The sequence below is a fragment of the Sturnira hondurensis genome, unplaced genomic scaffold, assembly GCF_014824575.4.
Source record: "Sturnira hondurensis isolate 20B ecotype Veracruz unplaced genomic scaffold, ASM1482457v3 Scaffold0022215, whole genome shotgun sequence".
Classification (NCBI taxonomy): Eukaryota; Metazoa; Chordata; class Mammalia; order Chiroptera; family Phyllostomidae; genus Sturnira; species Sturnira hondurensis.
The window spans coordinates 2,043,621-2,071,085 of NW_028094846.1; the positions used below are offsets into that span (position 1 = coordinate 2,043,621).

General features: G+C 61.8%; 1 protein-coding gene across 1 annotated transcript; it reads right to left on the reverse strand.

Moving 5' to 3' along the window:
* Positions 1 to 857: 857 nt before the first annotated feature.
* Positions 858 to 25,760, reverse strand: FAM78B (family with sequence similarity 78 member B). Its single transcript, XM_037035144.1, has 2 exons — positions 25,432 to 25,760; positions 858 to 1,650 (listed from the first exon to the last, which is right to left on the reverse strand). The coding sequence occupies exons 1-2, from the start codon at positions 25,692 to 25,694 to the stop codon at positions 1,128 to 1,130; spliced, it is 786 nt and encodes a 261-aa protein (XP_036891039.1). The 5' UTR covers positions 25,695 to 25,760; the 3' UTR covers positions 858 to 1,127.
* Between the last annotated feature and the right edge of the window lie 1,705 nt (positions 25,761 to 27,465).

The following is a 27,465-nucleotide window of genomic DNA, read 5'->3' on the forward strand; positions in this document are numbered from 1 at the left end:
GAAGCCAGCGCACCCAGGCACAGCGTGTGTGCCCTGAGTACCGCCACGGCGACATGCACATGGCCAGGACTTGGGCAGATCTGCTGGCCATCACGCTACACGGACCCTGGCACGCATGCTGGCACGTGTTCATTCTATGTGTCCAAACCCCTCAGAGACTAAAGCAACCGACGAACAAAAAGTGAAAATGCTATTCTTATTTGCTGAAGCCCTACATGGATTCATGGCTTGTACGTGCTACCTTTTCGTAAATTTAGGACTGGTGATGGGAACAGAATAGGCAGCTGTAAACAAAATCACAATTCGGGTTCCCCTAAAAACATGGTGAAGGCCCCCCACACCCCAGCGACAGCAGGGCGCAGGGGCGATCTATCCACGTGCCGTGATTAAGGACGCTCAGAGTCATCGCTTTTCGGAAAGAGGTAGGTAGATGGAACCACCGAGAGTCACCCCGGTTTGTTCGCGTCAGCACCGCGGACAGCTCCCAGGGCTCCCGCTCCGGGCCGCGCCAAAATGCCTGCAGTTTCCTGGGAGATCCTTTCGTTCCAGTGAGTAAATTGATGATCTGATAGTCAACTGATAAATGCACAATAATTAATTGGTAATAACAACTCAGCCTCCCTCTCCCCACCACCCACTCTCCACACCACCGGAGGCAGGCCACCCACTCTGCCCCACAGCCCCCCACGGGACAGAGGCTCCGTCTCTCTTCCACACGCCTGGCGTGCACGTTTCCACTCCCACGTCTGACGGGCGGGGCGGCAGCCCTTGCCACAGGCACTGTTTGATTTCGTTTCCACCCCCTGCATCTCACAGGAGAGAAATGATCAATGGTTCTAATAAAAGAATCATCCTGGTCAGCTCCGAAATGTGGCGACTTGCAGGGTGAGCCCCGCAAGTCCGCCAAATCAGGGATTTCTTTATTCCTAAGAGGGAGGGGCTTCTCCTAAGGATCATGGTTCCACCACCCAAGGGGCAGCCCTGCTCCTCGCGAGCAGCCGCAAAGGCTGGCAAACCAAGAGGTCTGCTTTGGCTCAGAAAAACTCAGTCTGGCTCCCGTTGTCCCGGGCAGCCTCGCTGTATGTCTCCACGGCGTGCGCTCCACACACAGTCCAGCCAGGTGGCTTCTACTTAGGGGGGATCACGACCAGAGGCGGCCCCCGCTTGGGCCTCCACACGAGGACCTGGGCATCATTGGCATTGGGTTTCACGAGTGCGTTGGGAGGGATGGGCTCCATCCGGCTCAGGATCCGGGGCTGCTCCTGCTGAGTCCTGCCCACCAGCCGGGCCCGCTGCCCCAGGAGCTGAAGAGGGTCCACCTCAATGTCCACCCTCATCCTCCACTTAATGGTCTGCAGAATGATCTTCTCCTTTGTGGTAGTGTTCATGGCCACCAGCCAGGTGGTGAAACTTTGGTCCCTCTTGATCCTGGTGAGCAGTGGCACGTTGCTGTCACTCACAGGCACTGCCCAGGTCACACTCGGGTAGAAGTTGTCATTCATGCTGACAGAGAACCTGGAAATCTTGCTGGTGGGGCCGACCAGGGTCACGGTCTCTGTGGTGTTCCCATACCAAGGGTAGCTCACCCCGTCCGAGTCGCTGATGGCTTTCACTCTCCCTTCCCTCAAGTCCGGCAGTTCCCAGCTTGACCTGGCAAAGCACAAGAAAAGAACAGGCTGAATGAATCTTTCAAGAGCTGGAGAGGTGCCCGCCACCTCCTAACACAGACAACTTGAGCAGAATGGGAAGTTCACAGGGGAATTCAGGTCAAAAAGTTCCGTGCTGTGCTGTTTCAGGAATAAAGAGGAACAAAGCAAAACAAGAATAAATAAGAAAGCAATACCAAAACAAGTTCCATAAAACCATAGCTGGCCCATTTGGAAGCAGAGAACTTGGATGGGCCTTTGTGAGACCCACCAAAAGGCACTGACCGTTTGGGTGGGGAATCACAGTACCGTGGCTGGACGTATCCCGCTGCAGAACCCACCCTCCTGGGAAGTGAGTGAGGTTTGTGTGCTGGGAAGAGGCAGCCAGCGTTCAATGTGCGTGGAAGATACCATCAGGTTGTAAGAGGGCAGATGGAGGCAAAGTTCAAGGTTATACTAATTCCTAGGGAATCACGTAGTAGGATTTCTACTCAACAAAGAAGGCGGTTTAAACCACAGTCACTGGCCGACCCAGAAAACACAGGCATGGAAACTGTGACACAAGAAGATGATGGTCACCTCCTGGGACCACCCTGACAGGGACCCTGCGCTATGGGCTGACAGGCACAGCCCCTCCCACTGGGCCTCCTGCCACCTTCAAGTACAGCAGGAAGTCTCATCATTTAGTTCAGCAAACTGGCCCCCGGGGCATTTGGCTGCTCCTCTTGGCTGCCCCTGACCTCGTACAGGAGGAGGGAGGGAGACACGTGCCCAACTCTTAGCACTTGTCTCTCTCCTCTGCCATGGACCCGTCGCCACCACTCCCAGCATCACCACCGTCATCATCACTGTCATCATCATCGTCACCACCGGTACCACCACCATTACCATCACCACCACCATCATCACCACTGGTACCACCACCATCACCATCATCACTGTCACCATCATCATCACCACCGGTACCACCACCATCACCATCACCACCATCATCATCACCGTCACCACCGTCATCACCACCGGTACTACCACCATCACCATCACCATCATCACTTGCTCTACTCAAACCACTGTGTTAAGTATTTCATGTTTTTTCAGGTCATGCTCAAAATATACTGCAAGATAAGTGGATTTTTATTTCCATTTTACACAAGAGAGGATGGAGGCCCTTCACATCACCAGCGGGCTAAACCAAACTCGCCGTGTGCACTGTGAAGCTGGCCCTCCCCCCCTATTTCCGCTGCCGGGGTGGCCCAGCCCTAACCGGCTTCCAGGCTGGAAGTGAGGGTCATTGCTGGCTCTTCCCGTGCGCTCCCCCGGATGCTGCCCCGTCTACTGCTTCACCACGCATGGGCGACTTGGCCCCATATTCGATGCATCCAGCGCGGGCCTCCCCACCCCCGACACCATGCTGTTTCTCCCTCCCTTTGCCCACGCCCTGCCCCCTGCCCACACTGCCTTTCCCCTTCCTCAGAGGAAAGTTCCACTCAACCTCTGAGAATTGCTGCAGGTCTCCACCTCCAGGAAGCCCTCTCTCCTGTGCGCCTGTGGGTGTGTCCAGGTCCCTGCAGGGCCCAGACGGCAAGGTCTTGTTTCTGTGCCTGCCTCCCCATTCAGCCACCATTGCTTTCTGGCCTGGGATTGTGACTTATTTTTGAATCATCGGCGTCTAGCACGTTACTGGCACGTGGTAGATGTTCATAAGTCTCCATCAAAGGAATGCATTAGTATTTGATTTGAATCATTGGCATGCCTACACGGCCCTGGCTTGGTGGAGCTCGTGTCTCAAAGTGCTTTACCAGTTCCCCACTCGCCCTAGACACCAGCACCTACATTCATTTGGGACCTATTCTTAGAGCCGCATCCTAGCACTGAAGTTATGTTTGCTCAGCGGGTGGCAGCCACGCCACACGTAAAAGTGAGTGGCTTGGTCACAAGGGGCTCGGGTAAGAATTAAAGGAGGCTGTGAAGGGGGAGTGCTCAGCTTGGCGTGTGGCACAGAGTGAGTGACAGACATTTAGTGAAGAATGGGGACGGGGAAGGGCACGAGCCTTCGCCTGCAGACCCCCGCCCCCACCGGCCCCCGGCAACACTCCCATGAGGAAAAGCAGCTCCTCCGGGTGCAGTGGGATGGGGCACAGCTGGGGACCCCCTTCCATCCCCCAGCTTTCCCAAGAGCCAGCTGCAATGAGGTGTGTGCAGGTGCTGGGGACACTGGGACTCGCCAGGCTTCTGTGGGTTGTTGTCACATCCCTCCTCCTCCCACAGCCCCCGTCTCCTCGCTGTGACCAGCCCAGGGTCTGTGTTCTGGACAATCAGCTCTGACCCTGCGCCCAAGGCTAATGGACTTGCCGATGGAGCTAATAATGAAAACATTGATCACTGCAACCTTGCAGCCTCCTGCTTCGCATTTTTCAAAGAGGCAAGTCTCAAACAAGCTCACGCAAAGCATTTTGTTCAAGTGGTCCCTGGGCGAGGGACCTCGCTGAAGAGCCCCATTTGGCTCCCTGGAAGCCCTATGGTCATCAAGGGGACAGGGTGGCAGCAGGTATGTGGGGGCTGATGGAACATGGGATGGGAGTCACGGGGACCACACAGGGAGGGTGGCGATTCACAGTGGTGCTGCCCCTGGGCCCCAGTGACAGGAGCCCCTGCCCGGCCCTACACCCCAAAGGGCCTGGGACACCAACTTGGTGTCCTCTGGCTGTGCCCTCAAGGGGTTTGGGGCTAAGAAGACCGATGCCCCTCCTTCTAGAGCGCACTCTGGGTATCTGGGACCTCTGTGTTTTCACCCAAACATCCTCAAACTTGCCTCCAGGGCCTGCAGGGCCCTTTCCTGGCCTGTCTTCCTCGGGGCAGTCCCCTCCACCTGGGCACGCACGCTGGGCCGTGGGCGGCCACAGCAGCCATGTAAATGGACTGGAAAAGCAGGGAAGGGAGGCTTCCTTCTCGATTCATCGCCACGACTCGCCCCGACCAAGTGCCCCTCGGCATCTGGAAAATTCCGTCAGAGGAGTTCCAGGGCCGAGAAGGGCCTGTGCCCACGTGCCAGCCGGCCTCCTGCTCCACGTCGTCCTGCCGTGGCAAACGCAGCACCCCACACCTTTCCGTCCCCGCAAACGCCTCCAGGAAGGAGCTGGAAATAAGAGCCCAGGGTGGGAGGTCAAGAGAGGGGAGTGGATGGAGAGAAGCCTCCTCCAGGGGCAGGTGGGGGCAGGGCTCTGGGTGGAGGGCAGAGGGCTGTGCCAGGAGGTGGGAGCAGGAGGGTCGTGATGCCAAGGGCCCTCGTCACCTGGTGAGCCTCGAAGCCACGCCTCCGGGCAGCCCATCAGCCCACGCAGAGGCCAACCCAGCCCCAGCGCTGGCTGGGGGCCCAGTTCTCAGAGGGTCACACCATGATTGCAGAGTAAGTTTTAAAATTAGGTTTTCCTCATTCTGCTCTGTTTATGTCAGACTCCGGGAGCCTGTGGCTGCCATCCCCCCGCCGCCCCTCCACCCCCTTCCCTTCTGACCGCATCCTCCTCTTTCTGGCTTGCGGCCGGGCGCTGTTTCCCACAGTGAAAAAGACCGTTTCCAGGGTTTTTAAAGGGCCCTCCCGCTCTCTTTGGACGGGGTCTCTTCTTGTGTTGGGGGCACTTTCTCAGTACAGAATCACCCTTCACGGTTCAAGCTCAGGTCCCCTCGAACCCCCGTCCAGATGGGTTGTCAGAGGTCCCTGCTGGCTTGCTCCTATGGGTGGCCCTGAGGTCTCAAGTGGGTGACGTCTGAGAGTAGGATGTCAGCCAGATCACGCATGGCTTCTCCAGAACCCCACGCCAGCCTCTGAGCACATACACCACCACGGCACACGGCTGGGTCCCCCGCAGTGCCCTGTGTGTCTCCACAGCCATGACCTTCCTGTCCTGGAACAAGACAAGCCCCCTCCCACCCCTGGTGCGTTGCTGCAGGGGGACATTAGGGGGCCCCCGCTTCTGCCTGTCCCCGTCTGGCACGGCACGCCCACAAGCTCACTGACCCACACAGAACGTGCAGGCTTCGCTTTTGTTCACCACGACATGGCTGCCTGTCTGGGGCCGAACCTGACGCTCCTGATGGTGACGACAGATGTGCCCCGGGACTCACCAGGCCCCTTCGCCCAGCTGACAAGCTCTCTGTCTTCCCATCAAGGGGCTCCTGGTTCCCACCCAAGGACACGGAGGAGCTAGGTCAAAGTGTGAGGCAGGGGCGGGCCCACAGTGCTCGGCGGAGGGCAGGCTGAGGCTGGCCAGACATGGTCTGGTGCCACAGCTGGGCGCAGTCAGAGCTCCGGGCCTTCGTGGGCTCCCCGCTGTGTGACTGCCTGCTGCTCTCACGCTGAAGTCGCAGGGCAGCTGCTAACCCGGGGCCGCTCAGCGTGTGTCCGGGGGACAGGGTGCCCGCCTGCAGGGGTGGAGTGCACATGCAGGGAACACGGGAATTCCCACGGGGGCCACCTGGCCAGACAACCAGCTGGGCAGAAACTCCAAGACATCTGGCTCCGGCGGGCGCCCCCTGGCTGTGGCGCAGGTGCGGACTTCACACACCTGCTCTGGCTTACTCTAAGAACGTGGCCAGTGACCCAGTGCCCACTGCCCCCCTTCGTAAAGGAAGGAACTGAGCCACAGGGAAGGTGTGATGCCGGGGGTCAGGCGGCCGTTCCACTAGGGCCCAGGTGTCCCCCCACACAGCGGCCTCCTCAGTGGACGGAAGCCCTGGGCGCTCCAGGGATGGAGCGTGCTCCCAGCTCTGTGCCAGGTACATCTTCATCTCTGTCCACAGGAGGGGGCCTCCTGAGCCTTGACGTGCAGACACAGCCACTCGGGCTGAGGGGAGTCAAGTCTCAGCTGGTGAGGGGCGAGGGGGGCTGTCAGGCGTGGGTGGGACTCGCGCTCCCGCCCCCGGACTAGGTGCCTCCCCCGAGACTGTGCTGCGTTTTCCATTGTGAAGTTTCATTGTTTATGGGCACCTTCCACACACGCTTTGTGAATCGACAAATTCCTTTAACACATGATGTTCGAAGTCCCTGGGGGTGATAGGGGGCAGAGACGCACAGCCAGCTGTGCTGGGACCCCTGGGTTGGGGTAATGACTTTGGTACCAGGGCCAGACGAGCAGTGACACACAGGCTGGGGCCGGCAGAGGGCACTTGCCGCTCGGCTGCTCGTTCCTTGGTGTTACTGGCCATGGGGCTGCTCCCCACGTCCCTCCAGAGAGCCCTGGCACCCGTGGTGCCCAGGAGGGCGGCTTGGAAGTTGGCCCCCCGTGGGAAGTCCAGTCCGTGGCTGCCCTGGGCCGGTTCCGGGCCAGCTGTTGGTCCTCTGCATCAAACACCCAGGGACTGGCCACTGCCCCAGACGGGCCACCTCTGTTCTGATGATCGTGGCCTCTGGCAGGGTGCCTGCAGGGAACCACCTTGCAGCGAGGCCTCTGGAAACTCCTGCTCTTTAGATGTCCAGCTGAAGCCAGCAGCTCAAGGGCTCCCCGGCTGTGAGGGCCGCTGAAGCTGCGTGGCGGCTGTGCGGGTCCAGGAGGAGCGCTCGCGGTGCGCTGCGTCCTGAGTTCCCGCCCTCCCTTCCCTAGGAGGGGGTGTCCCCTCTCCTGCGGACCCTGCCAGAGCACCAGGCTCTAAGTCGGGCGCTCCGCGTCCACACTCCGGCTTGTCACTCAGCTGCCGGAGTGGCCAGGTGGACACATGGTCCCCGGGGGGGGCCGCTTCCGTGAGCTGTGCGTGGAATGTCAGGTCTCAGGCCTGTTGCGATTTCCACGCTTCTCCGAGGAACACCCCGGGACAGCCATACCATTCTACCCCATGCGCCTCTGGTGGGGGGGTGGCCTCTTGGTCCCCTCCGCCTGGCTCTTGGACAGCTGCGTGGCTGTGTCCCAGAGGCTCGCTCAGTAACCCTCCCAGGCACCCGGTGAGGCCGGAGCCCGCGCTGTCCCCACTTTAAGCTGGGGGCAACGCGGGACCTGAGCACGGGCCTGCTGGCTCCTGAGTGGAGTCCTGACGAAGGTCGAGGAGAGGAGGCAGCATGGCTGGGCCTCCGGCGCGGCGAGGGCTGGAAGGAAGCGGGAGGCACTTCGGTCTCACCTGGACGCAAAGTCAGGCCAAGAGCTAGGGTGGCCAGGGGCCTTGGCCACTGCCCCCGGTGGTCCAGGGGATGGGTCCCAGCCTCACCCTTTGTGCCTCCTGCCCCCTCCCATGGCCGTGGAGATACCCGAGTCGTGCCCGAATGACTGGGCAAAGAGCCTGGCCCCACTCCGGCTTAGCCCCACGATTCGCAAACACCCCTCTCCCAAACGCTCCTTTGCTCACCCTCCTGTCCCCTCAGGAAGAAGACAGGAGCCCCCTCTTTGTCACACCAGGACAGCAATGCTCAGGGAGGCCGAGTGAGTCTCCTCAAGGCCCAGTGGTTAGTGAATGATGGGGCGAGGGGATCTGGAACCCCGGCACACCCCGTTTGTCCCCGCCCGCTCATCCCGCCCTCACAGGGCAGGTCGGCTGGAGAAGGCGGGACCCTGTGGTTACCACGAGGAGCTGGCCTGTCTCTGAGAGACAGACAGGGTGGAGCCTTCTGTACCCAGAGCCTATTTTTCTCAAGAATTTTCCAGAACTTGGCTCTCTGGGGGAAGGCTCTGTCCAAACTGCCAGTAACAGACTCGGTAAACATGAGCCAGGAACAATTAGCTAACGAGCCCCCATCGATGCTAATGATCTCTGCCGATGGGGGCGAGCGCAGGGGTGGGGAACACAAAGCCAAGGACGAGTGTCCCTCTGATGGGGGGGCCCAGGCCTGCACCCCCCACCCAACCCAGCAGGGGAGCCTGCCCTCCGTGCAAATCCGCCTGGTGTTCTGGACCCCTCCTCCCACGAGGGGCTTGTGTGGGGGGACCCCTGCAGGTGGTCGGTGCGCTCACCGCCTCCACCTCTTGCGGCCCAAGCTGGTCCTGACCAGCCCCCTCTCCCCAAGCCCTTTGGCCGGACATCAGTTCTCATCCTCTGCCTCCTGGGTGTCCTGCTTCCTTAGGCCTGTCCTTGTCACTGAGGGAGACAGTGGTCCTCCTTCACTCCATGCCCCTTGGCGGCACGCCAGCCTTGTCCACCCGGAACCCCAGTCCTGATCCTCGGGCCCCCCCAGGCAAGGGCTCCCTGAAGGGAATTTGGGGTTTGTGATACAGCTTCTCAGCCCGACCAGCCCAAAGAGAGTCGCTGAAATGGGCTACCATCGAAATGTTTTGTGTGATATAGTGACAGGAAAAGAGGCCCCTGGAAGTGCCAGCCTGCCCCACGCCTTGGTGAATAAGGAGTAACGTTCACCCCCGGCCATGCCCATTTTATGGGACAGGACACGGGGCCAAGAGACCGGGCCCGCCACCGAGCAGCCAGTTCAGGACGACACCGGGCCTCTCTGAGCCCCAGCGCCACACGCTGTCACGTCCGCCCTCCCTCCGGCAGCTGCGGGTGTAGAGACAAGAACACACACGGAGGGGTGGCCGCGCCCAGCGGAGCCCCGGGCAGACACGTGTTTGGAACAGGAGTCATCCTGTGACGGGGAAATAAGCAGTCACTCATCTGCCCCTTTCCTGAGTCTCCTTAACATCTAGACCCAGTGTCTCAAAGTGCGGCATGTCGGTTGGAGAGGGGAGACCCCGGGCAGGTACTGGGGCGACAGGTGGCAGGGAGACACCACCTTAGGTCCCCTTGTGACTGGTGGTCGTGAACCGCAGGAAAGACGCACCAGGGACCAGGAATCCCAGCCGTCAAGGCAGGTACCCCAATCACTGCCCTGCCCTTGAACTCTCGCCAAGAAAAACGGGGCCAGATGGGGCATTTGTCGCTTTTGATGGCCTCTTCTCCTGGGCCAAAAGCCCAGGGAGGGGACCAGACCGTCACTGCCCTCCCCGGCCAGGCCCCACCGACCCAGAGCTCACAGACAGATGCGCAGTGACCATGGGGCTCGCCTTCCCTGCAGAATGCTGCCTCCATGGGGGACGGCACCACAAGATCGAACCGGCACCAGGTTTACGGAGGACAGCCTTATGGAGACAGGCGTCCAGGCCACTCTGGCAGGACAGACGAGTTCTGGTCAGCAGAGACCTCTGGGCCCGAGGACAGCAGGCAGGTGATAGGCAGGCCCGTGCAAAGTGCTCTTTGTTTGTTTTTTAAAGAAAGAGGCAGAAAGAGCAGATGTGGATTAGGCACCGGAGTAAGGCTGGCATCCTGGTTGGCTGGGACGCAACAAGGACGGGGCTGCTTCTGGAGAATACGTGCATGTGCGTGCTCGCGTGTGTTGAGTCCACGCTTCACAGAGCCCGGGTCCAGGAAGCGGGAGGTGGGAAGCACTGAATGCGACCCCGGACAGAAGCCATGGGAGGGAGACGGTGCCCCTGCCCACAGCCCCCAGGAAAGTAGAGGCAGATGAAATGCAGGGACAGAGGTGGTGCTGGTCAAAGCCAAGTAGTAAGTGGGAAGCTGGGAACAGAAGAAGCAGGAGGCCACCACAAGCCCTGGAGGAAGGAGTGTCCTGTGGTCCCTGCCCGGATCCACCCCCAAGCCACAGGGGCCATGCCCGGTGGGGGGGGGGCTTTGTCATGAGAGACGGGGGCTTCCAGTGTAGGGGCTTCTCCTCATCCCTGGGGCTGAGGTAAGCACGTCGAGAACTATTTGGGGGTGATGCTCTGCCCGCAGGCAGGCAGAGGTCTGTGCCAGGAGACACACAGGGCCCATGGGGCAGTGGAGGCCGCAGGTTGGGGACAGCAGTGTGATCCCCGCTGGGGGCAGCCACTGTCCTCGCAGGAAGTCTCCCAGCCTGCGGTCCGTCTAGGGCAGCTTCCGGATTGCGGGTTATCGTAAATAAAGACGGCCATCTAAGCAACACAATCACAGGTTTTCAGCTTAAAATGACATCTGGTCCCAACATATTGTCTGTCTCTGAGGAACCCTGAGAATGCCTGGGGGCTCTGACGCGTGGGAAAGCACCAGAGTGGTTCTCTGGCTCCCCTGGGGGCCTCGGGGGGCCCCCGGGGCCGCACGGAGCCGGGCAGAGATCCCCGCCTCCTGCCTCTCCCTGGGGAGACCACCGAAGGAAGCGGGTGCCATGGCGGCCCCCCTTCCTGGTCCCGCCACGTGACCTAGGGTGACTCGGCCACTTTATGCCTCGGTTCCCTCGTCTGAGTTGGGAATAAGGACAAGAATGTCCCCATGGTCCTGTGCTGAAGGAGGTGGAGACCGGCCCCCACAGCCTGCCTGCACTCCTTGCTGGGGCCCTTCCTCCCGGAACCCTGCTGGGGCCCACCTGCCAGGGAGCCCAGGCTGGAGTCGGCACCGGGAGGAGACGAAGGGCTGTCCTCCAAAGGGGTGTGGCCCTGGCCCTGACCCTGCCACGTAGCCCTGCCTTCCCTGCTCCCTCTGTGAAGCCAGACTAGAGACTCGGCCTGTGGTCCCCATGTGGAGTGTGGCGGAGCTGTGGGGCCTGACAGCAGCCTGGCAGGATCTGTGATGGGGTCAAGGGGCCTCAGGACGAGCTGAGCCCAGTGCCACTCTGCCCGCAAGACTGGGAATCGGGAAGTGCGTGGTGTGGCCTGGCCAGGCGGCTTGGTTGGTTGGAATGTCATCCGCACTTCAGAAGGCTGGGGGTTCAATCCCCGGTCAGGGCATGTACCTAGATTCGGGGTTCAGTCCCCAGTTGGGGCGTGTACAGGAGGCAATTGCTCAATGTTTCTCTCTCTCTAAAATCAATAAGCACCCTCAGGTGAGAATTAAAAAAAAAAGTCGGCGTGGGCACAGATGGGCACATCCAGGCAAGCGGGGGGATGGAGTCCCGGGTCCAGGAGCTTGTGGAGGGGTGGCGGGGACACCTGCAGAGTCCCCGCTGAGCAAACCCGCTCAGCTGCAGGAGCTGGGGGGAGCAGGGACCGGTGTGACCGGTCCCCCCCTCCTCACACACGTGAGAGTGAGAGCCAGACTGAGGCAGAGAGATGGAGAGAGAGTTCCCGGACCTGCGCTTGGCATTCCGGCGCAGGGAGAGCTGAGAGCAGGAGGGTCTGGGAACGGCTCTGGTCCTTCCTCTCTGTGAATGATCTCGGCGTGGGTGTCGCAGGAACAAAACCAACAGATGGCAGTGCGTTTGTAGGAAGTGGGGGAGACAGACCGAACTCCAGGATCACAGGCGCCCTTCAGCTGCCTTCGGGGGAGGGAGGCCCGAGAGTGCGGCCTGGGCCTGTTTCCCCGGGGTGGGAGAAGGGGCTGGCCGTCCCCTGGGGCAGCAGCACAGGAAGAGCCAGGGCGGGGAAAGGGGCAGAGAGAGACCCCCATTCATTTCCAGCTGCATTGGCTCTTGACAGACAGCGAGTGGGTGGCTGTTTATCTCCCAAACCCCAGCTACGTTCTTCAGTAACAAGGCATAAACCAATTTTCCTTGGGGCACATCTTCAGCTGCAAAGGCGGGCAGTCCGGGGAAGGCACAGAGCCCGCAGCGGAGGGCAACCTGCGGAGGAAGCCCTGTCTCCCGCCCGGCACCTGGCCCAGCCCGGCCTTCTCCGTCAGTCCGTTCACCTTGTCATGAAAGACGCACCCCTCTTGTGCAGCCTCCTGCCACAAAAGGGGGGAGTTTGGGGTCTCTGTGAAAAAGCCACAGGTGGGGTGGGCTTTGGGGGACTCGGCGCTGCCCACTCTACTTGGCCGTCACTCTAACGGTGCATTTCAGCCCCAGGTCCCTTGAATGCCAAAGAAGGCATTCTTATCCAAGAAGACAGCGGTGGGAGTCCTGAGGCTGGGCTGAGTCCTCTCCCATCAATGTGCAGGACAGCTGTCAAAGTGCCACCTGGACGGCCCTGGGACCAGAGAGCCGAGCTGCTGCCCGACACCGCAGACTTGAGGGTCTGGGCTGTGGGGATCGAGTCCCCTGGCTTAGACTCTCGCCCTTCCCATCAGGGGCTCCTGCCCCGACTCAGGCTCCCCTAAGCACGGGACCGAGACCCGGTTTCCCATTTGGGAGGCTCTCCCTCCCGCCTCACAGCCCTGCCCACCCTGTCTGAGCTCACCTGGCCAATCCTGCGGGTCGGGACCAGGTGCATCCCGCACATCACCTGTGCCCGCAGAGAGAACAAGGGCTTCTCAGTGGGCCTGCGCAGCACGGAACACGCACTGTTCTGGGCTGTGTGAGGGGCATGGGGAGGGACGACTCAGTGTGTCCCGAGTCCCCTCCTGATGGCTGACCTTCAGAAAGGCCCCCAAGCCTCCTCCGAGCACGAATCAGCACAGGGTCCAGCCTCGGGTCTGCTGACGATTGAAGACCAGCCCACGTCAGACACAGTCCTGCCACCGAGCGGAGCCCGTCTCTGCGAGCTTCCCCAGGGATGTGCCCGCCCCTTTCTCTGGGCCGACTGCACATTAAGCCAATGCCCAAATCCAGCGCCCGGAGGCCAGGAGGGCGGCGTCGTGGGCAGAGCGGAGAAGGAGGAGACACTTTCCAGGCTGTCCACACCTGTGGCTTTGGACGGCTTGCCTAACTCCTGAGCCTCAGTTCCCTTGTTCCCAAGAAGGACGGTACCTCTCCGCCTTCCTGGCGTAGCTGCTGTGAGTAGCAGAAGCCGCGTGATGAGCACACACGCTCTGTAAGCCTCCATCACCGAGATGAAGGATGGTTCTTAACACGGCCTGGCAGGTCCAGCCTGTTCCCTGAGGACAGTTCAGGGCGGCACTTCGGGCCTGCAGCTCAATGGCCTGATGTCTGCCCCTCGCCAGCCTTGGGACCCCAAGGGCTGATTTCCACCTGTCCGTGCAGGGCTTTATGGCGTCCAGGACCACAGGGCATCCCGTGCATTCTGGCTCCTGAGTCACCCTTTCCATCTCTGGGTGGGGATGACTCACCACTGCGCTGGGAGCTCAGACCCAGCACCCAGAAGGCCCATCTCGGGGTAAAGGGAACCAACCATGGAGAAGAAGCCCCAGGGGCATCTCTGTGAACACCTTAGCAAAGGCATACAGCCCCCAGGCAGAACCTGGAATTAGCCTGACTTTCTTTGGGTCCCCTGCCTCCCTCAGTAGTCACTGCTCAGGCTCTGTGGATGACTTAGTGATAGCCACCTCCCGTCTCTCTTTGCAGGTCTCACCTGGGGCCATCAGGCCCACATGGGAAGCCATTAGGGTTCCCAGGAATTCTGGGCTCGTACCCTGGTTCCAGGGTTCTCGGCCCTGGGGCTGGCTCTCGGCCGCCCGGGTTCAGCAGAGGCCTGGCCCCAGGGTGGGGGCCAGGGAGGGACTCGGGGAAGGGAGGTGTGCTCCCCACCCAGACAGGCAGGGCCACCGTGAGAGGGGCGAGGGCGGCCAGGAAGTCCCCGGGTCAGTGACCGCGCCGGCTGCCAGCTGCCATCTCTTACTGGAGCGGAGCGCTGTGGTCTTGGAGATAAAGAGCAGGCGACACGGCTGGGATCGTCATGCCCAGATGGGACTCGGGGACATCTTCCCGTGGCTGCTGCCAGCTCAGGCCAGACCTTCTCTGGGGACGGGGTCACCGGACCCAGACGGACGCCTTTGGGAGCTGGCATGCTCTGCCCGGAGGAGGATGGGCAGGAAGGCCACGCATGGCACCCTCTGCACACGTCCGTGGGGTCCCCTCCCCGGGTGGCTCCCTGGTGTCCGGCTCAAGGCCCAGCCTGTAGGTGCGGGACGAGTACCAGCCGGTCAGCTGCACAAGCAGCTTTGACAGACCCGAGACACGGTTTTCTTCACAGAACGAAAATGTTCCCAGCCTTTCTCCTGGCACCCACCAGGCACGCAATAAATATTTGTCCACTTAAGTTATTTCCTCATCCTTTATTTGTTTATATATTTAGCAAGAGGGGAAGGGAGGGAAAGATCAACTGGTTGCCTCTCATACACGCCCCAACTGGGGACCGAACCCGCCACCCAGGCACGTGCCCTGTCCCGGAATCGAACAGGAGCCTTTTGGTCTACAGGACGACGCCCAACCCTCTGAGCCACACCAGCCAGAACGCTTCACCCATTTTTTCAAAAACTTAGCCTGAACACGAAGTGCCCGCCCTGCACCAGGCACCGCTGTGAGCACTTTGTAACGTCCACCCGCTCCCCTGGCTAACGGCCTCACGAAGTGCACAGCATTCACACTCCTCGGGACGGGAGCTGCCCGGGGCCACAGGGCGGGCGGGGGTGGAGGCAGCTCTGACCCTGTGGGGAGCCGCCTCCAGTCCAACAGGAGGGAAGGGCCGTGAGTGCCCGCTGCCTGGTGGCCCCGAAGCCCAGGCCCTCCTCCAGGGGGACACTTCCTGTCCGAGAGTCACCTTCAGCAGCACCAGCAAGTGACGACGCCTCCCCAGCCTGCGGCCGGCCCCTTGGGGACCCCAGATACAGGCCAAAGGTAAGAGACCGAGGGTCCAGAAAGCTGGTAACATGAAGAATTCAAATCTTTGCTAATATTTTTTTATGAGAGTGTTCTCTGGGCCGACAGACAAATCTTGAAGTGCCTTCATAAACTTGCAGTTTGGCGGAATGTTTGTGGTGGGTTGTTTTCAGACCCTCACACCACGCGCCGTCCTCGCCTCCTCGGAGGTGGGATTCCCGGTCTCCGATGGAGCAGTGGCACAGTGACAAGGGTCTCAGAAACGCAGATTCAGAGTCCTTCAGACCCGGGCTCTGCTCTGCCTGTCGCACTGGGACTTTGGGCAAGTTCTGTGCTCTTTCCGTGGCCTCGGTTTCCGCAGGGAGACGGCGTGCAGGTGCAGGGGAGCTTAGAGAGAGACGCGGTTGGCGCGAAACCCCGAGCGTCTCACGTTGTCCCAGGCTGTTGGGTGATGAATCGACGGTGGACGTACAGCTTGGGGGGCGAGGTGCAGCCCAGGTTTCTGACGGGCACTATGAGGACACAGGGAGGGACAGCTCGCTCTGCCACCTGGCGCCAAGAGGCCCCAGTGACCGCGGTGCAGGGGCCCTTTCCTCCCCACCCCCAGCACAGTGTCTGCCCGGTGGGGTCACTCTAGGGGACGGCCGGTGCACGCTGAAGCGTGGCTCATAAAAACTGAGGTTCGCTGAATTGAACTGTTACTTAAAAACAGCCTTGTTTTAAAATCAACTTAACCCTGTGAAGATCCCAGCTGGTCTGCCACTTAGCGGATGGTGGGATCCCCCCCACCCCTTAAATCCAGCCAGGGCAGAGCCAACTGCATGGGCCGTCCCCTCCCCCCACCCCTCCTTTAGAGGAAGCAGTCGTGGCAGTGCGGTCCTGCCCCTCTGCGACAACACGTCCAGCCCACAGAAAATAAAAGCAGAAATAGAGAGAAACCCAACCCCAACTGGAAACCACCACAGAAGCGGCGTCTCCGGGCCGCCCCTCCCAGATGTCCCCGGCTGCTCGGCTCCCGGCCTCCCAGCGGAGCCTCCCATCCGGGGCGGCCCCGGCCCCTCGCAATCTGTCATCTCTGACACCACTTGGATCCCGTTTCCACTGGGGCTGCCAGGGGCCATCGAGCTCCCCTGCCCGTCTGTGGGCCAGGGGCCCGTGTGTGGCTCCAGCACCTGAGCTGGGGTGTGGGGAGGGGAGGGAAAAGGAATCCGGGTGTTGGCGACCCAGAGTGAATCCCAGTTTGTCCACACACCCCCTCCGTTGGGCCACCAAGCCCACCCATTTCCCGTCATCTGTGATGGGCATCTCTGGGGAGACCCTCTCCTTGTCTGCGAGCTACCACGGCCTGCAGACACCAGGAACCGGCTGTTCTCTCTGCTTCCAGCCACTGTGCAGACATCCCCGGGGCTGCTGGAGGCTGCGCCCAGTGCCGGTGGCCACCTCGGCCCGCACACTCAGACCCTCAACCAACAGAGCACGGACAGAGATGACAAAAACAGGAGGTGGTGACGCCTGCTTACTGCCTTACAGACTAGGGGCTGGGCACTGGCCCGCAAGTGAGCTGCTCCCTCCCGTCAGGCCCAGTGTGGCTGGCGTGGCTGGTGGGGGGATCACTGGCCGTGGTGTCATGGGCCAGGGTCACAGTCCTGTGCTAGCCCTCACTGGCTGTGTCACTGCCCCCTCTCTGGGTTTCGGTGCCCCGCTCTGTAACGGGAGCAGAGGGGCTCGATGACTTCACACACCACCCTAAACCCCAAGGGTGATGCTGCTGACCCCAATGTGCTTTCTGGTTGTTTCTGTCATCTAGACACTGGGGTGGCCGGTAGCAGAGTCACTTTCAAGGTCGCCGGAAGGGTAAAGCGCGCTGATCGGCTGCTGGGATAGCCCCACGACCCTGGTCTCAGTGACATCATGTCCTGACCAGCTAAGCAAGCCAGCTGAGAGGCCAGGAGGTGGCTCTTTCCAATTTGACCGAAACCCTGTTTCCGAGGGTCCCCAGCAAGGACAAAAGCCAGCAGGCAGGCCACACCCCGACCTCTCCCCACTCGTTCACTTGCTCTGTTGTTTGTGCATCCGGCCTTCTGATGGTCAGTCCGTGTGGCAGACTGACCTCCGGAGGGGCCGCCGGGGGCCTGGCTCTGACACTGACCAGCGGGAAGTGTTGGGCGAGCTGCCTGACCTCCTTAGGCCTCAGTTTCCTCGTCGTCGGCACAAGCGGGACAGTAATGGCTCTGATTTCAGGGACAGTGTCTGTGAGGCATTTGGCAAAGATAAATGCTCAACCAGTGCTGGTGTGACTGTCCCTGAGTAAGTCGCCCATGGCCTCCTGCGGGGACAGAGAGACAAGGAGCCAATATCTGCCCGTCCCTTAAAGTGGACATCTGTCCCGGCAGAAGACAGGCCCCTGGCTCCGAGGGCCGGGAAGACGTCTTCGACAGGCATTTGGGTTCAGTGTCTGGTTGCCTAGCTCTTATCCTTCCTAAAAAGTGTAACGGTGGTTCACGGACACTTGAGACAGACTCTCTAACATGTGAGTCACTCAAAAGCATCTGGTCGTGTGTCCCCGGGCTCAGGGGTAGAGGCTGCCACTCTGGAACGCTGGCTCAGCTTGGTGGCTCTGAGGAGGAGGAGGAACGAGAAGGCAACACCCTCAGGACGAGCACGTCTCAGTCCCAGGCAAGCCTCTCCCTTCCCCCAAATCCCGGATCCTGACCCCCAGGCCCCAAGGCTCGGGCAAAGCCCAGCATCTCCTTGCCCGTCTCTGGCAGGCTCCCATTTGGCCAAGGCCTGTCCCCGCCACCACTCGTGCCCGGGAGCCCGATCTCCACGGCCTGCCTGCCCTCAGGATGTCCGGCCCCGCGCTCACGGGGGGTGTGATGTATCGCCTCCCGTTAGTCAGACCCCTGACAGCTCGGAGCGCCGGCCTGGCACAGGCTCGCGCGGCAGCGCGGAAAGGTCAGGCCCCGAGAGAGGGAGACAGCCGGGGCTGCGGGCAGGCTGTCAGCACAAGCTGCCCAGCCGCCTTCACATGGCACAAGGTCTCAGTTACTCTGCTTGAGCCTGCCAGCCCGAGATTTCTCTGTGCTTTCGTCGGGCGCGTTGGGATGCTGCTATCTGCCCTCGCTCGTCTTCAGAGGCCGTCGGGGGGGCCCCCACAGCGCCCAGGGGCCCGCCCGGCCGGACGTACCCGAGGCACACCGCTCCTGCCCCCGGTGGCTGGCCGTGCGCTTGGACAGGCGGACACTAGGGCCGGAGGCAGGGCACCTGCCAGAGTGACCTCGAGCCATGGGAGGGGAAAAGCAGTTGTCTTGCGGCGGTTTCCTGCTCACAGCATGGCTGATAATGGGAGATCCCCTTATCATGAGAGAGAATCCTGAATGCATGCATATTACTAAAAATGTATTGGAAGGAATATACCTAGAAGAGTTTCGGACACAAATCCTGCGTGGTGCTGGCCCCACGCCCACGCCCCACCCCCCGCCCTCACTGCGCCCAGATCCACAGCCAGAAGCATGCCCAGCAACTCCAGGGCGGGACAGGGAGCCACCCCTAACGACCGGGGATGGCCCTGGCTGGGACACCTTTCTCCCCGTAGCTGGCTCTGAGTGCGGCTGAGGGGTCAGGGACCCGCTACAGAGTCTGGGTGCCTCTGTGCCGGGGGAAGCCGCAGGACCACCCCACACCCTTCCTGTCCCCTCAGGCTGATCCAGGTCGCACTCCCCAGTAACAAGAGCCTCACCCCAGAATGACAGAATGATCAGAGCGGTACCTCACAGTTCGCAGCCCCACCCACCCCGCCACTCCTGTCATCTCACCGGCTTCCTGAAGGGGACAGGACAGACCTCATCGTCCACGTACATGCAGGCAGACGAGACAGCGAATTGTTAAGGGAACTGCCAAGGTCACAGAGATGGCACTTGGACTCAAGTCCCTGTGCTGGGGAGCCAGCAGCTGCCTCTCCCCCCGGCCAGCACCTGAGGGGACAGGGTCCCAAGGCCAACACGGTGGCACAGGGGCCTTGAAAAATCAATGGCCGCACAAGATTCCCAGAGCTGCTGCTGACGGGAGGGCCAGGCGCCCTCTCCCTCGGGGTGGACCTCCCCTCCGGCCCAAACAGAAACTGCTTGGAGATCTGGAGGGATGGACAGACTCCCCATTCAGCACCTGAGTGGCCTGGGTGACTGTCTGCTGGGCCCAGGACCGCCCCTTAGGGTTGACATGTGGCCGCCAGGCAGCTCCCCGGGCAGGAGCCCAGAAGCCTGGGGCTGGGGAGGGGGTCCCTGAGCTGAGGAGGGGCCCCTCACCCCTGCTAGGAACTATCCCTCCATGGTGGTGCCCACGAGGGCACGTGTGGGAAGCACCCAGCACTTTGACCTTTAATCTCATTTGTTCTGGCAGGATCCCCAGAGTCACATGGTCCCCACACCTGCAAGCTCACACCACTTGTTACTGACCCAGCACAACACCCGTGCCTCACCGATGTGCATGGGCACGCACAGAGGACACACCCACAGCTCTGCCCTAGCCCCTGGGTGGTCACACCCACGCTGCCCTGTGACTGTGAACTTCAGGTTCTCTTGGGTCTCATCACGGCCACTCCCTGGGGTCTGCTCCGCATTCACACAACAGAAACAGTGCCCCTCTGTCACTGGTGACAACTGTTCTTGCCAGTGAGCCTTGGTGGCTTGGTGACGGGAAAGAATCTACCGAGTCACCTACTTGGGTCCTGGGGCCAAGCCTGGGCATGTCTCCTCTGGCCAACGTGGAGGCCCAGCCAACGTTGGTGGCATCCGGGACCTCGAGGTTCCTGGTCCTGAAGCAGATGGGACACTAGATCACCTGTCCCTGTCCCAGCTGGGCCATGCAGGGGCAGTGCGTGTACAGACTGGCAGGACGCGGGGTCACACGGGCACCCTAGCTCAGCCACTTACTAGATGTATGGCCTGAAGCCAATGCTCTGACCTCCCCAAGCCTCAGTTTCCCCATCAGTAACATGGGCAGAATGACAGCCCACAGGGTAGCAGGGAGGGCCAGCCAAGCCGGAGCGCTGTGCACCCGAGTGGGGAGTGGCATAGGGGGGGCCATCCTACAGCAGGCCCCCCATCTCCTCACTCGAGTGCCAGCCTCCTCCCTGACCCGGAACACGAGGCACCTGCAGACCTGGCTCTGTGCAGCTCTGGCCTCGCTGCCATGGGCAAGGTCATGGGCACGGTCATGGGCACGGTCATGGGCACACCATGGCCCACACTGCCCCGCCTCTGCTTCTGCAGCCCACCCAGCACTGGGCGGCAGGTCTCAGCTCCCCAGGCCCCCCAAGCCCACATCGTTTTTAACTCCCAGTCAATTTCTCCCCCGAAACCCCTTCCCGTTACCTGTGCCCACCCCCGAGCCCCTCTGACATGGAGCCTCATCCCTGGGCGCTCAGTGCTCCTGGTAAGACCTGCTAATCTCTGCTGTGCTGTCGACCCAGATGGGGACGATTAGAGGCACAGGGTGGGGCCAGAGCCCTGCCAAGGGCACTCGGGACTTGCCCCAAGGACAGGCGCTGTATCTGTGTCAGGTTCTAGACTGAGGATCCCCAGCGTTTCTGTTGAGGAGCAGCTGTGGCTACCCCCTGATCAGGAGCCCCTGGGGGGGAACGCAGTGGGAGTGGGGGTGCAGGGGGTGGGGCAATGCTCTGGACACCCAGCAGCTCCCTGGACAGATGGGCCTCCAGGGCAAAATGCCTGAGGGGGGCGTCTCAATGACCTTTGCAGGACAGGCTCAGAACCACCCTCAGGCAGACAGCTGGGAATGAGGGAAGGTCAGCTTTGGGGGCACCCAGGACAGAGCCCCAAGAGCTAGAACCTCATGTCTACAAGCCCTGGGGGTCTGGGCGGGCCCGGAGTCAGTGACGCAGGTGGAATGGGCCTAGGACAAGCTTTCGTTGTCACTCCTCCTTGGAAACGTGAGAGCGAGGCCTCAGTGTTTGCTTAACGCCCCTGCTGGGGCACAGAAGACCGAGGGGACAGTCGACGTGACAGGCTGTGCCAAGGGGGAGGGGACTGGCAGAGCCATGAGGTGCAGCGGATGACGCTGCTCAGGTGCCGAGCAACGACAGGAACATCCCACACTGGAGAGCTCCGAGGGGTCGGGGCCTCATGCTCCCCGACTAAGCTGAGGCTGGACGGGGACACAATTCAGGGAGGAGGGAACCCTGTGTGTGGTCAGAGGACCGGCTCACCTATTCCTGTTCGTCAGACTCTCTGGGACCCAAGCTGCGGGCCCCGCACCGCTGACCCGCGGAGAACAGAACAGAGGGCCTGCATTCTAGGACTCGAGGCAGCTGCGAGGCTGAGAGCAGTTCACGTGTGGCGAACGGTGACACGTCAAGGATTGGCACGTGAGCAAAGGGACCAGGTTGTTAGGAGTGGCCAGTCCTTGGAGCCTGCGGCTGAGACCAGAGGAGGCGCAGGGATGCACAGCACTACATAAGAAGAGCATTGTGGGCAGCGCGGCCAGTTTCGGGGCGGGGAGAGGCTCGTTCTGTGGCAGAAAGGCTGACCCGGCTTCAGAGCAGAAATTCTGAGCGTGGGAGAAATCTTCAGAGTTTATCCAACGGCACCGAAGTCATTCAAGGGGTTGAGCAAAAAATGTGGTAGCATTTCTATTTTTAAAGCACCACTCTGGCTGCTGTGTGGGGAAGCATCTGGAGGTGGCAAGTTTGGTTAGAAACCTCTGTCGGAGCCGGTGACAGTGAGGGTGGCGTGTCCTGAGCTGGAAGGGGTGGCCGGCCACGGGGAGTGGTGGCCCCGGAGAGAAGGGATTGGCAGGACCTGCAGATGGATCGGAGGTGTGGGGAAGCATGCAGGCTGACCCCCAAATGGGATTTGGGGCGGGCGCTGCAGTGGAGGTCGAGTTCAGGTTTGGAGAGGCGAGGCCTGGGATGTCACCCAGACAGGCGGGGGGAAATGTGGGGCAGACAGCACCCGCCACCGCGAACCGGCTGCCCTGGAGTGGACGTGCTTTCCCAGGAAGAGCACAGAATGGCAAGCATCCTGACGGTGGACTCAATTTTCAGGGAAGACAGGGGCAGAGCATCAGAGCTAAGAGGAGGCAGGGATCAGGGGTGGACGGAGCCGCCCGCTGAGTGGGCTGTTGCTGAAAAGGCGAGCGTCTCTCCTAGACTTGGCAGAGTGGACATAGCCGAGAAACTGAGTCGAAGCTGCTCCGAGACCGATGGAAACCGGCTTGGATAAAACCAAACAGGCTCCAGAGAGGGGTGGGGAGAGTCAGACCGAGAGCGAGGGTAGCGGAGGCAGGAGCTGAAGGGGGCGGGTGAGCTAGGCCCTCCTGCCTCCTGAAGCTTTGCCCAGGCCAACGAGCTCCAAACTGGGAGCTGTAGTAGCTGCAGGGCGGTCGGCCCTGGGCTGACCAGAGAGCTCCCGCTCGGCCCCAGAAGACAAGGCATGTGGGGGCTCAGAGGAGGGGCTTCAGGCACGGCCAGCTCCCCTCGACCTCAGCCTCACCTCCTCACCACCCTTGCTACATGACTCCATTTCTGGTTCTACCCTCGCTCAGGAAAACCTCCCGGGCATTGGGCTCTAGTGTCCAGAGCTCCCTTGTAAAGGTCCCATGTCCCTCTCTCTGGCATCCTCCTCCTTCCCGCTCCCCCCAGTCCGGGAGCCTGGCTTTCTCTTCAGGGCCCACACCCCTATTCTGAGGGCCAGGGAAGCTGCCCGCTATTCCGGTCTTCTCTCCGCCAGCCCCTGTGTGTCCGCGGCCCTTGGCGAGTGTGCATTTACTGGTGGGGGACTGAGCAAAGCGGTGAGTGGCCCTTCCCCCCGAGGGACGAGGCCTGCAGCGATGTTGGCGGGGCCACCTGTGGCAGCAGGTCCACTGGGCTGGTCCTGGCCACCCTGGCCTCTACAGGGTCACTGAGGGGAGCTCTGACCATCAGCCATTGCAGAAGCCTGCCCTTCTTGGAAATGTTCAAAATTCACACCACAGAAGTTCACGTTTTTCTCATAAGTATGCAACGGAGTTTTCGTGCTGTTTTGGGCTGTGGATTTCCTCGGCATCGTCCCACTGAAGCTGCTGAAAAGGAATCTTTCTCACTGGGCCCCTGTCACACTCCACATGATAAACATGCTAACTGCATGCGGTGAAAACTTCAGGTGTGGCGTGTGTCCCACTCCAGGTGCTGGCTGAAGGGGGCATGCTAATCAACAGGCCGAGGTGACATTCATGTCACAGGAATTCCCATGAAAAAGTGGGCACTGGCCAAGATTTCGGGCATCAGCATGTTGTGGAAATTGGTTCCATCAACTCCAAGCTCCAAGGTGGCCGTAAACACAGCGCATGGCTGCAACCACAACGAGACAGGCAGGCCCACAGACCCACGACAGCATGCTGTACAGCTCCTGGGGGACCATGCCTGCTCCCCCGCGTCAGCAACTTAAGATACTGAAAGGAGCAGTTTAAAGGCAAACGTTCCAGCCAATCCCAGAGGTGAGAAGTCAGCAAGGAAGGGCCAGGGAAACTGGTCCCTCAGAGCCTCCCAGGGCACAGACCCCGCCCCTGAAAGGTGGTCGGGGGAGGCCACGCCCTCCCACACACTCCAGGGCGTTCCACCCCCTGTCTGTTCCTCTCTCACCTCAGCGCCTCCTGAGGTCACCTGGATCCTTTCTGATGGAAACAATTCTTCATGTATTTGTTTTTGGTTTGGTTACTTACAAGAGAATAAGGCAACCTACACAATTCTACTGGAGCCTTAGGCTACAATCACTGTCCCCAATCCCCCATCAAGGTCACACAGCCATTAGGGCCACCAGGCCAGGGAGACCAAAGGGAGGGCTCCCTTGCCCCATCTGGCCCTTTGGCTGACTAGGCTGGAAATAATGGGTTTCAAGAAAAATCCGAAAGCAGCCCTAAGAGACACATGCGTCCACGTGTAATCATTCCTGTGAGGGTGTGTCTGTTTTTAAGTGACGCGATTCACCCAAAATAATGTCCCCCGTGTCTCACGCACAGCTGCTCCCCGGAAGGGCAGGGACACAGTGTGTGGAGACCTGGCGGGTGGGAGAGCCTCACACCCCTCAGCAGGAGGGGCTTTCCCCCCCCTCGCTCGGAGCCTTCTACTTGGAAAGTGCAAACTCCTCGGGGAGGACAAAGCGACCTGCCAACATTCCTTTTAGCGCCTAGGAGGAGCTGTCAGCGCCCAGGCTCCCAGGGCGCACTAAAAGCCCGCAGCCTGCCGCAGCTGCTGGGTGGTTTGACCCACATCCTCACGCACTGGACTGGCCTCGGGAGCTCTAGACTTTTAGGTTAATGAAGGAAAGGAGGCTGGCTTTCCAGAAAAGGGCTTCCCTAGAGACTCCAGGCTAATTAGGGTGCCCTGGACGCCCCACTGGAGCCGCAGGCGGAACGAAGGCCCCAACCCTTCCAAACGCTGGGGTTGCCATCTGCTCAGTCTACTTCCAAACGGAAGCTGGCGGGGAAATACGAACATTTAGTAAATACGAGAGTCCTGGACGCCGCCGCCCAAGCCCCAGCGTGCAGGCTGTCGGCCCCTGGCGGCGGAGGAGCGGCTCCAGGCAGGGTGCTCACCGCGGCCGCAGTGCCGGGTGCGCACGGGGCGGCGCTGTTGGAAGGAGTTCGAGATTCGGCGGTGGGCTCTCGGGCATCCCTCCCAGAGCCGCAATTGGGAAAGTTCTGGAGTAAGTAAAGATCCGGAGCAGAAGACACACAGCGCCTCTCGCACAGGCCACCAGCCCTGCTCAGGCGGACTGGCGGGTGCCTCTGCTCCCACCGCCCAGAACTGGTCCAATGGGCGCCCAGCCAGACGGGCGGCTCTACGGTCTGCGGTTCTGCACGGAAACGCCTCCGGGCTTCCTGGCCTTGGGGCCCAGGGCTTGATTTCAACAGCTGAAGGAATGTGGGTATAAACAGCCGGTCCCACTCGCCCGGACGCCGGGACTTGCTTTGCCAAGCTCGCTCGGGTTTCTCCAAAGGACGCATGGCACAGCCCATGCGCCCCCGCACTCCATTCCACCTCTCTCTCTACAGGTCCCCCAAACTCTTCCCGGAAAGCCCCCCATAGCACAGACGATGCCCTAGAACTCGCGGGGTACCGGCCCACCACCCCCACCCGAGTCCCCCTCCTTGTCGCGCTCTCTCCGCCCCGCACCATCCCTTCGCGTTCGCGGGGAGTCGGACGCAAACCAGAGACAACGCTTCGCGAGGAGCCTCCCCGCACCCGCCCTGTCACGGAAACAAAAGCGCAGGGAGGAGGGAGGTGGACGAGGAGGCGGGAGGAAGGTTTGGAGAGGATGGGGGCGCGGAGAGGAGCAGCTGGGGAGGAGGTCGGGGTGGGAGCGGCGACGGGGCCGGAGGGAGACCCGCTCCGGCCCCGCGCAGCCGGTCGCTTACATTCCCAGGTCGCTGTAGGTGTTGAAGAACTCCATCTGGTTGCACGCCTGGATCCAGCCCACCACCCAGGTCTCGTGGCGGGGAATGGGGGGCATGACCACGCGGGCCGAGGCTTTGAAGTAGGGGGTCTTGTAGCGCAGGACGATGGGCGAGGTCTCCTCAATGCGCGTGGGGCACTGGTCGATGGTGGCGCACACATCGTACACCACGATGTTCTCGCGCCGGATCCGCGCCTTGCAGGTGATGCTCTGGATGCAGCCCATCCTGCCGCCCGGCCGGCGCGGCGCGGGGCGCGGGGGCCGCGCGGGCAGCCGGGGGCGCCCGTCACGCCGGCATGGCGACGCGCCGCCCGCGCCCGGGGCGGCTCAGCTCGCACCTAGGAGCGGGGCGCCGCCGCCGCCGGGCATCCTCCGAGGAAGCCCCCTCCTCCCGCGGCCGCGCGGGGTCCGGGCTGCCGGCCCCCGCCCCCGCCACGCCCGTCCCTCTCCCCCGCAGGGCGCGCGGAGCGTGCGCTCCTAGCAGGGGGTGGGCGCCCCCGCCGGCTCCAGCGCCCGCGCGGAGGGCAGGGAGGGGAGCGGCGCTGCGAGGAGGGGCGCCCACCGCGGGCCGGAGCCCCCCGCCCCTCGCCGGAGAGGCGGCGGCGGCCGCATGGAGCCGGGTCCGTCTGCCGCCGCCGCTGCCGCTGCATGAACCTCTGCACCGCGGCCGCCCCCCGCGAGCAGCGCACCCAGCGGCGCTGCCGGCGGCGGGCGGAGGCGGCGGCGGCGGACTCGGCTCCCGGGCCCCGCCCAGAGCGGCCGCGCCCGCACCCCCGCAGCGCTGGGGGCGCCCGGGGGCGGTGGCCGGGGCGGAGTGCCGGTGGGCCCGGCGGCCCGGACGCGATCGCGGAGGAAACTGGCCGTGAGCCAGAAGGTTTGTCCCTCTCCGGTTGCCGTCCGCGAGGGGGGGTGCTTAAAGGGCCGCGGGCGCGGGTGGGGCCCAACACGTGGACCGGGCGGGGCGGGGCTGCGGTGGGTGGTGCCCGGGTGGGCAGGGGGCGAGGGGACCCGCCCAGACTTGGGCTGGGGTGGGCGTGGGGGGTGGGGACCGGGCGCGGGGTGGGGGCTGGTGGGAGTTCAGGGGGAGTAGTGGGGACCCGGCCCTGGTGGAGTGGGAGGGGTTGTGGGGACTAGGCCGGGCCGTGGGGAGGGTGGGGGTCCGAGTGGGGCGCAGCGCTGTCTGGAGTCCGGGTGGGGACCCGCAGTGGACGCTGGGGAGCCGCTGTACCTGCTGCGATGTTGCTTTGCACCGGAGCTCCCCTGGTGCCCCACCCGCATGACACTGAGGTCGGGGCGCCAGTGGGGGTCCGGAGGGTGGTGGGCAGAAGCCCTCCCTGGATTTGCTCCGGAAGTTTTCTCGCCACCCTGGCCTGGAGGGAGGGTGCCCAACACCCCCCGCCCCCGGGTCCTCAAAGTGCCAGCAGCTTTGGTGGCGTCCGGGGCTTAGCTTCTGTGCATCCCCTGCCCTCATCCCACCTTTTCCTTCTCAGAAAACGCTCTTTCCTCGAAACGGCAGTGACCTTGCCCGAAATGCTGCTAGGTGAATGCAGCCGTGTCTTAGAGACAGGCTGTGCCTCGCTGGACCTCCCTGCTGGGTTAGCGTCCTTCTTGGGGTCGCGGGAGGTAACATGTGACCTGCCGAGGACAAGGGGGACTTGGGCACGTTTGGGGACCAGGCTGGATTCAAGTCGTCACTGCGCAGGATAGCCACGTGTCCTGTGCATCCATGCACCCCGGAGAGAGCCCGGGCTCTCAGGGATCCAGCCTCGCCTTCGCACGTGGTGCCTGGCCCATAGTTGCATGAGCACAGGAATGAATGAGAAACCATAGCAGCCTCGCTGTAACTGTCCTGTGGACCCAGCCACCGCAGACAATGGACCCTGCGTACTGTGAGGCCCACTGTCAGGTGTCCGATACTGTGGTCGAATGTGCTGAGCAGAAAAAGAATGGTTTAGCAAATGCTTCTCTGCACTTTTTCATTTGTATTTTCCAAGCC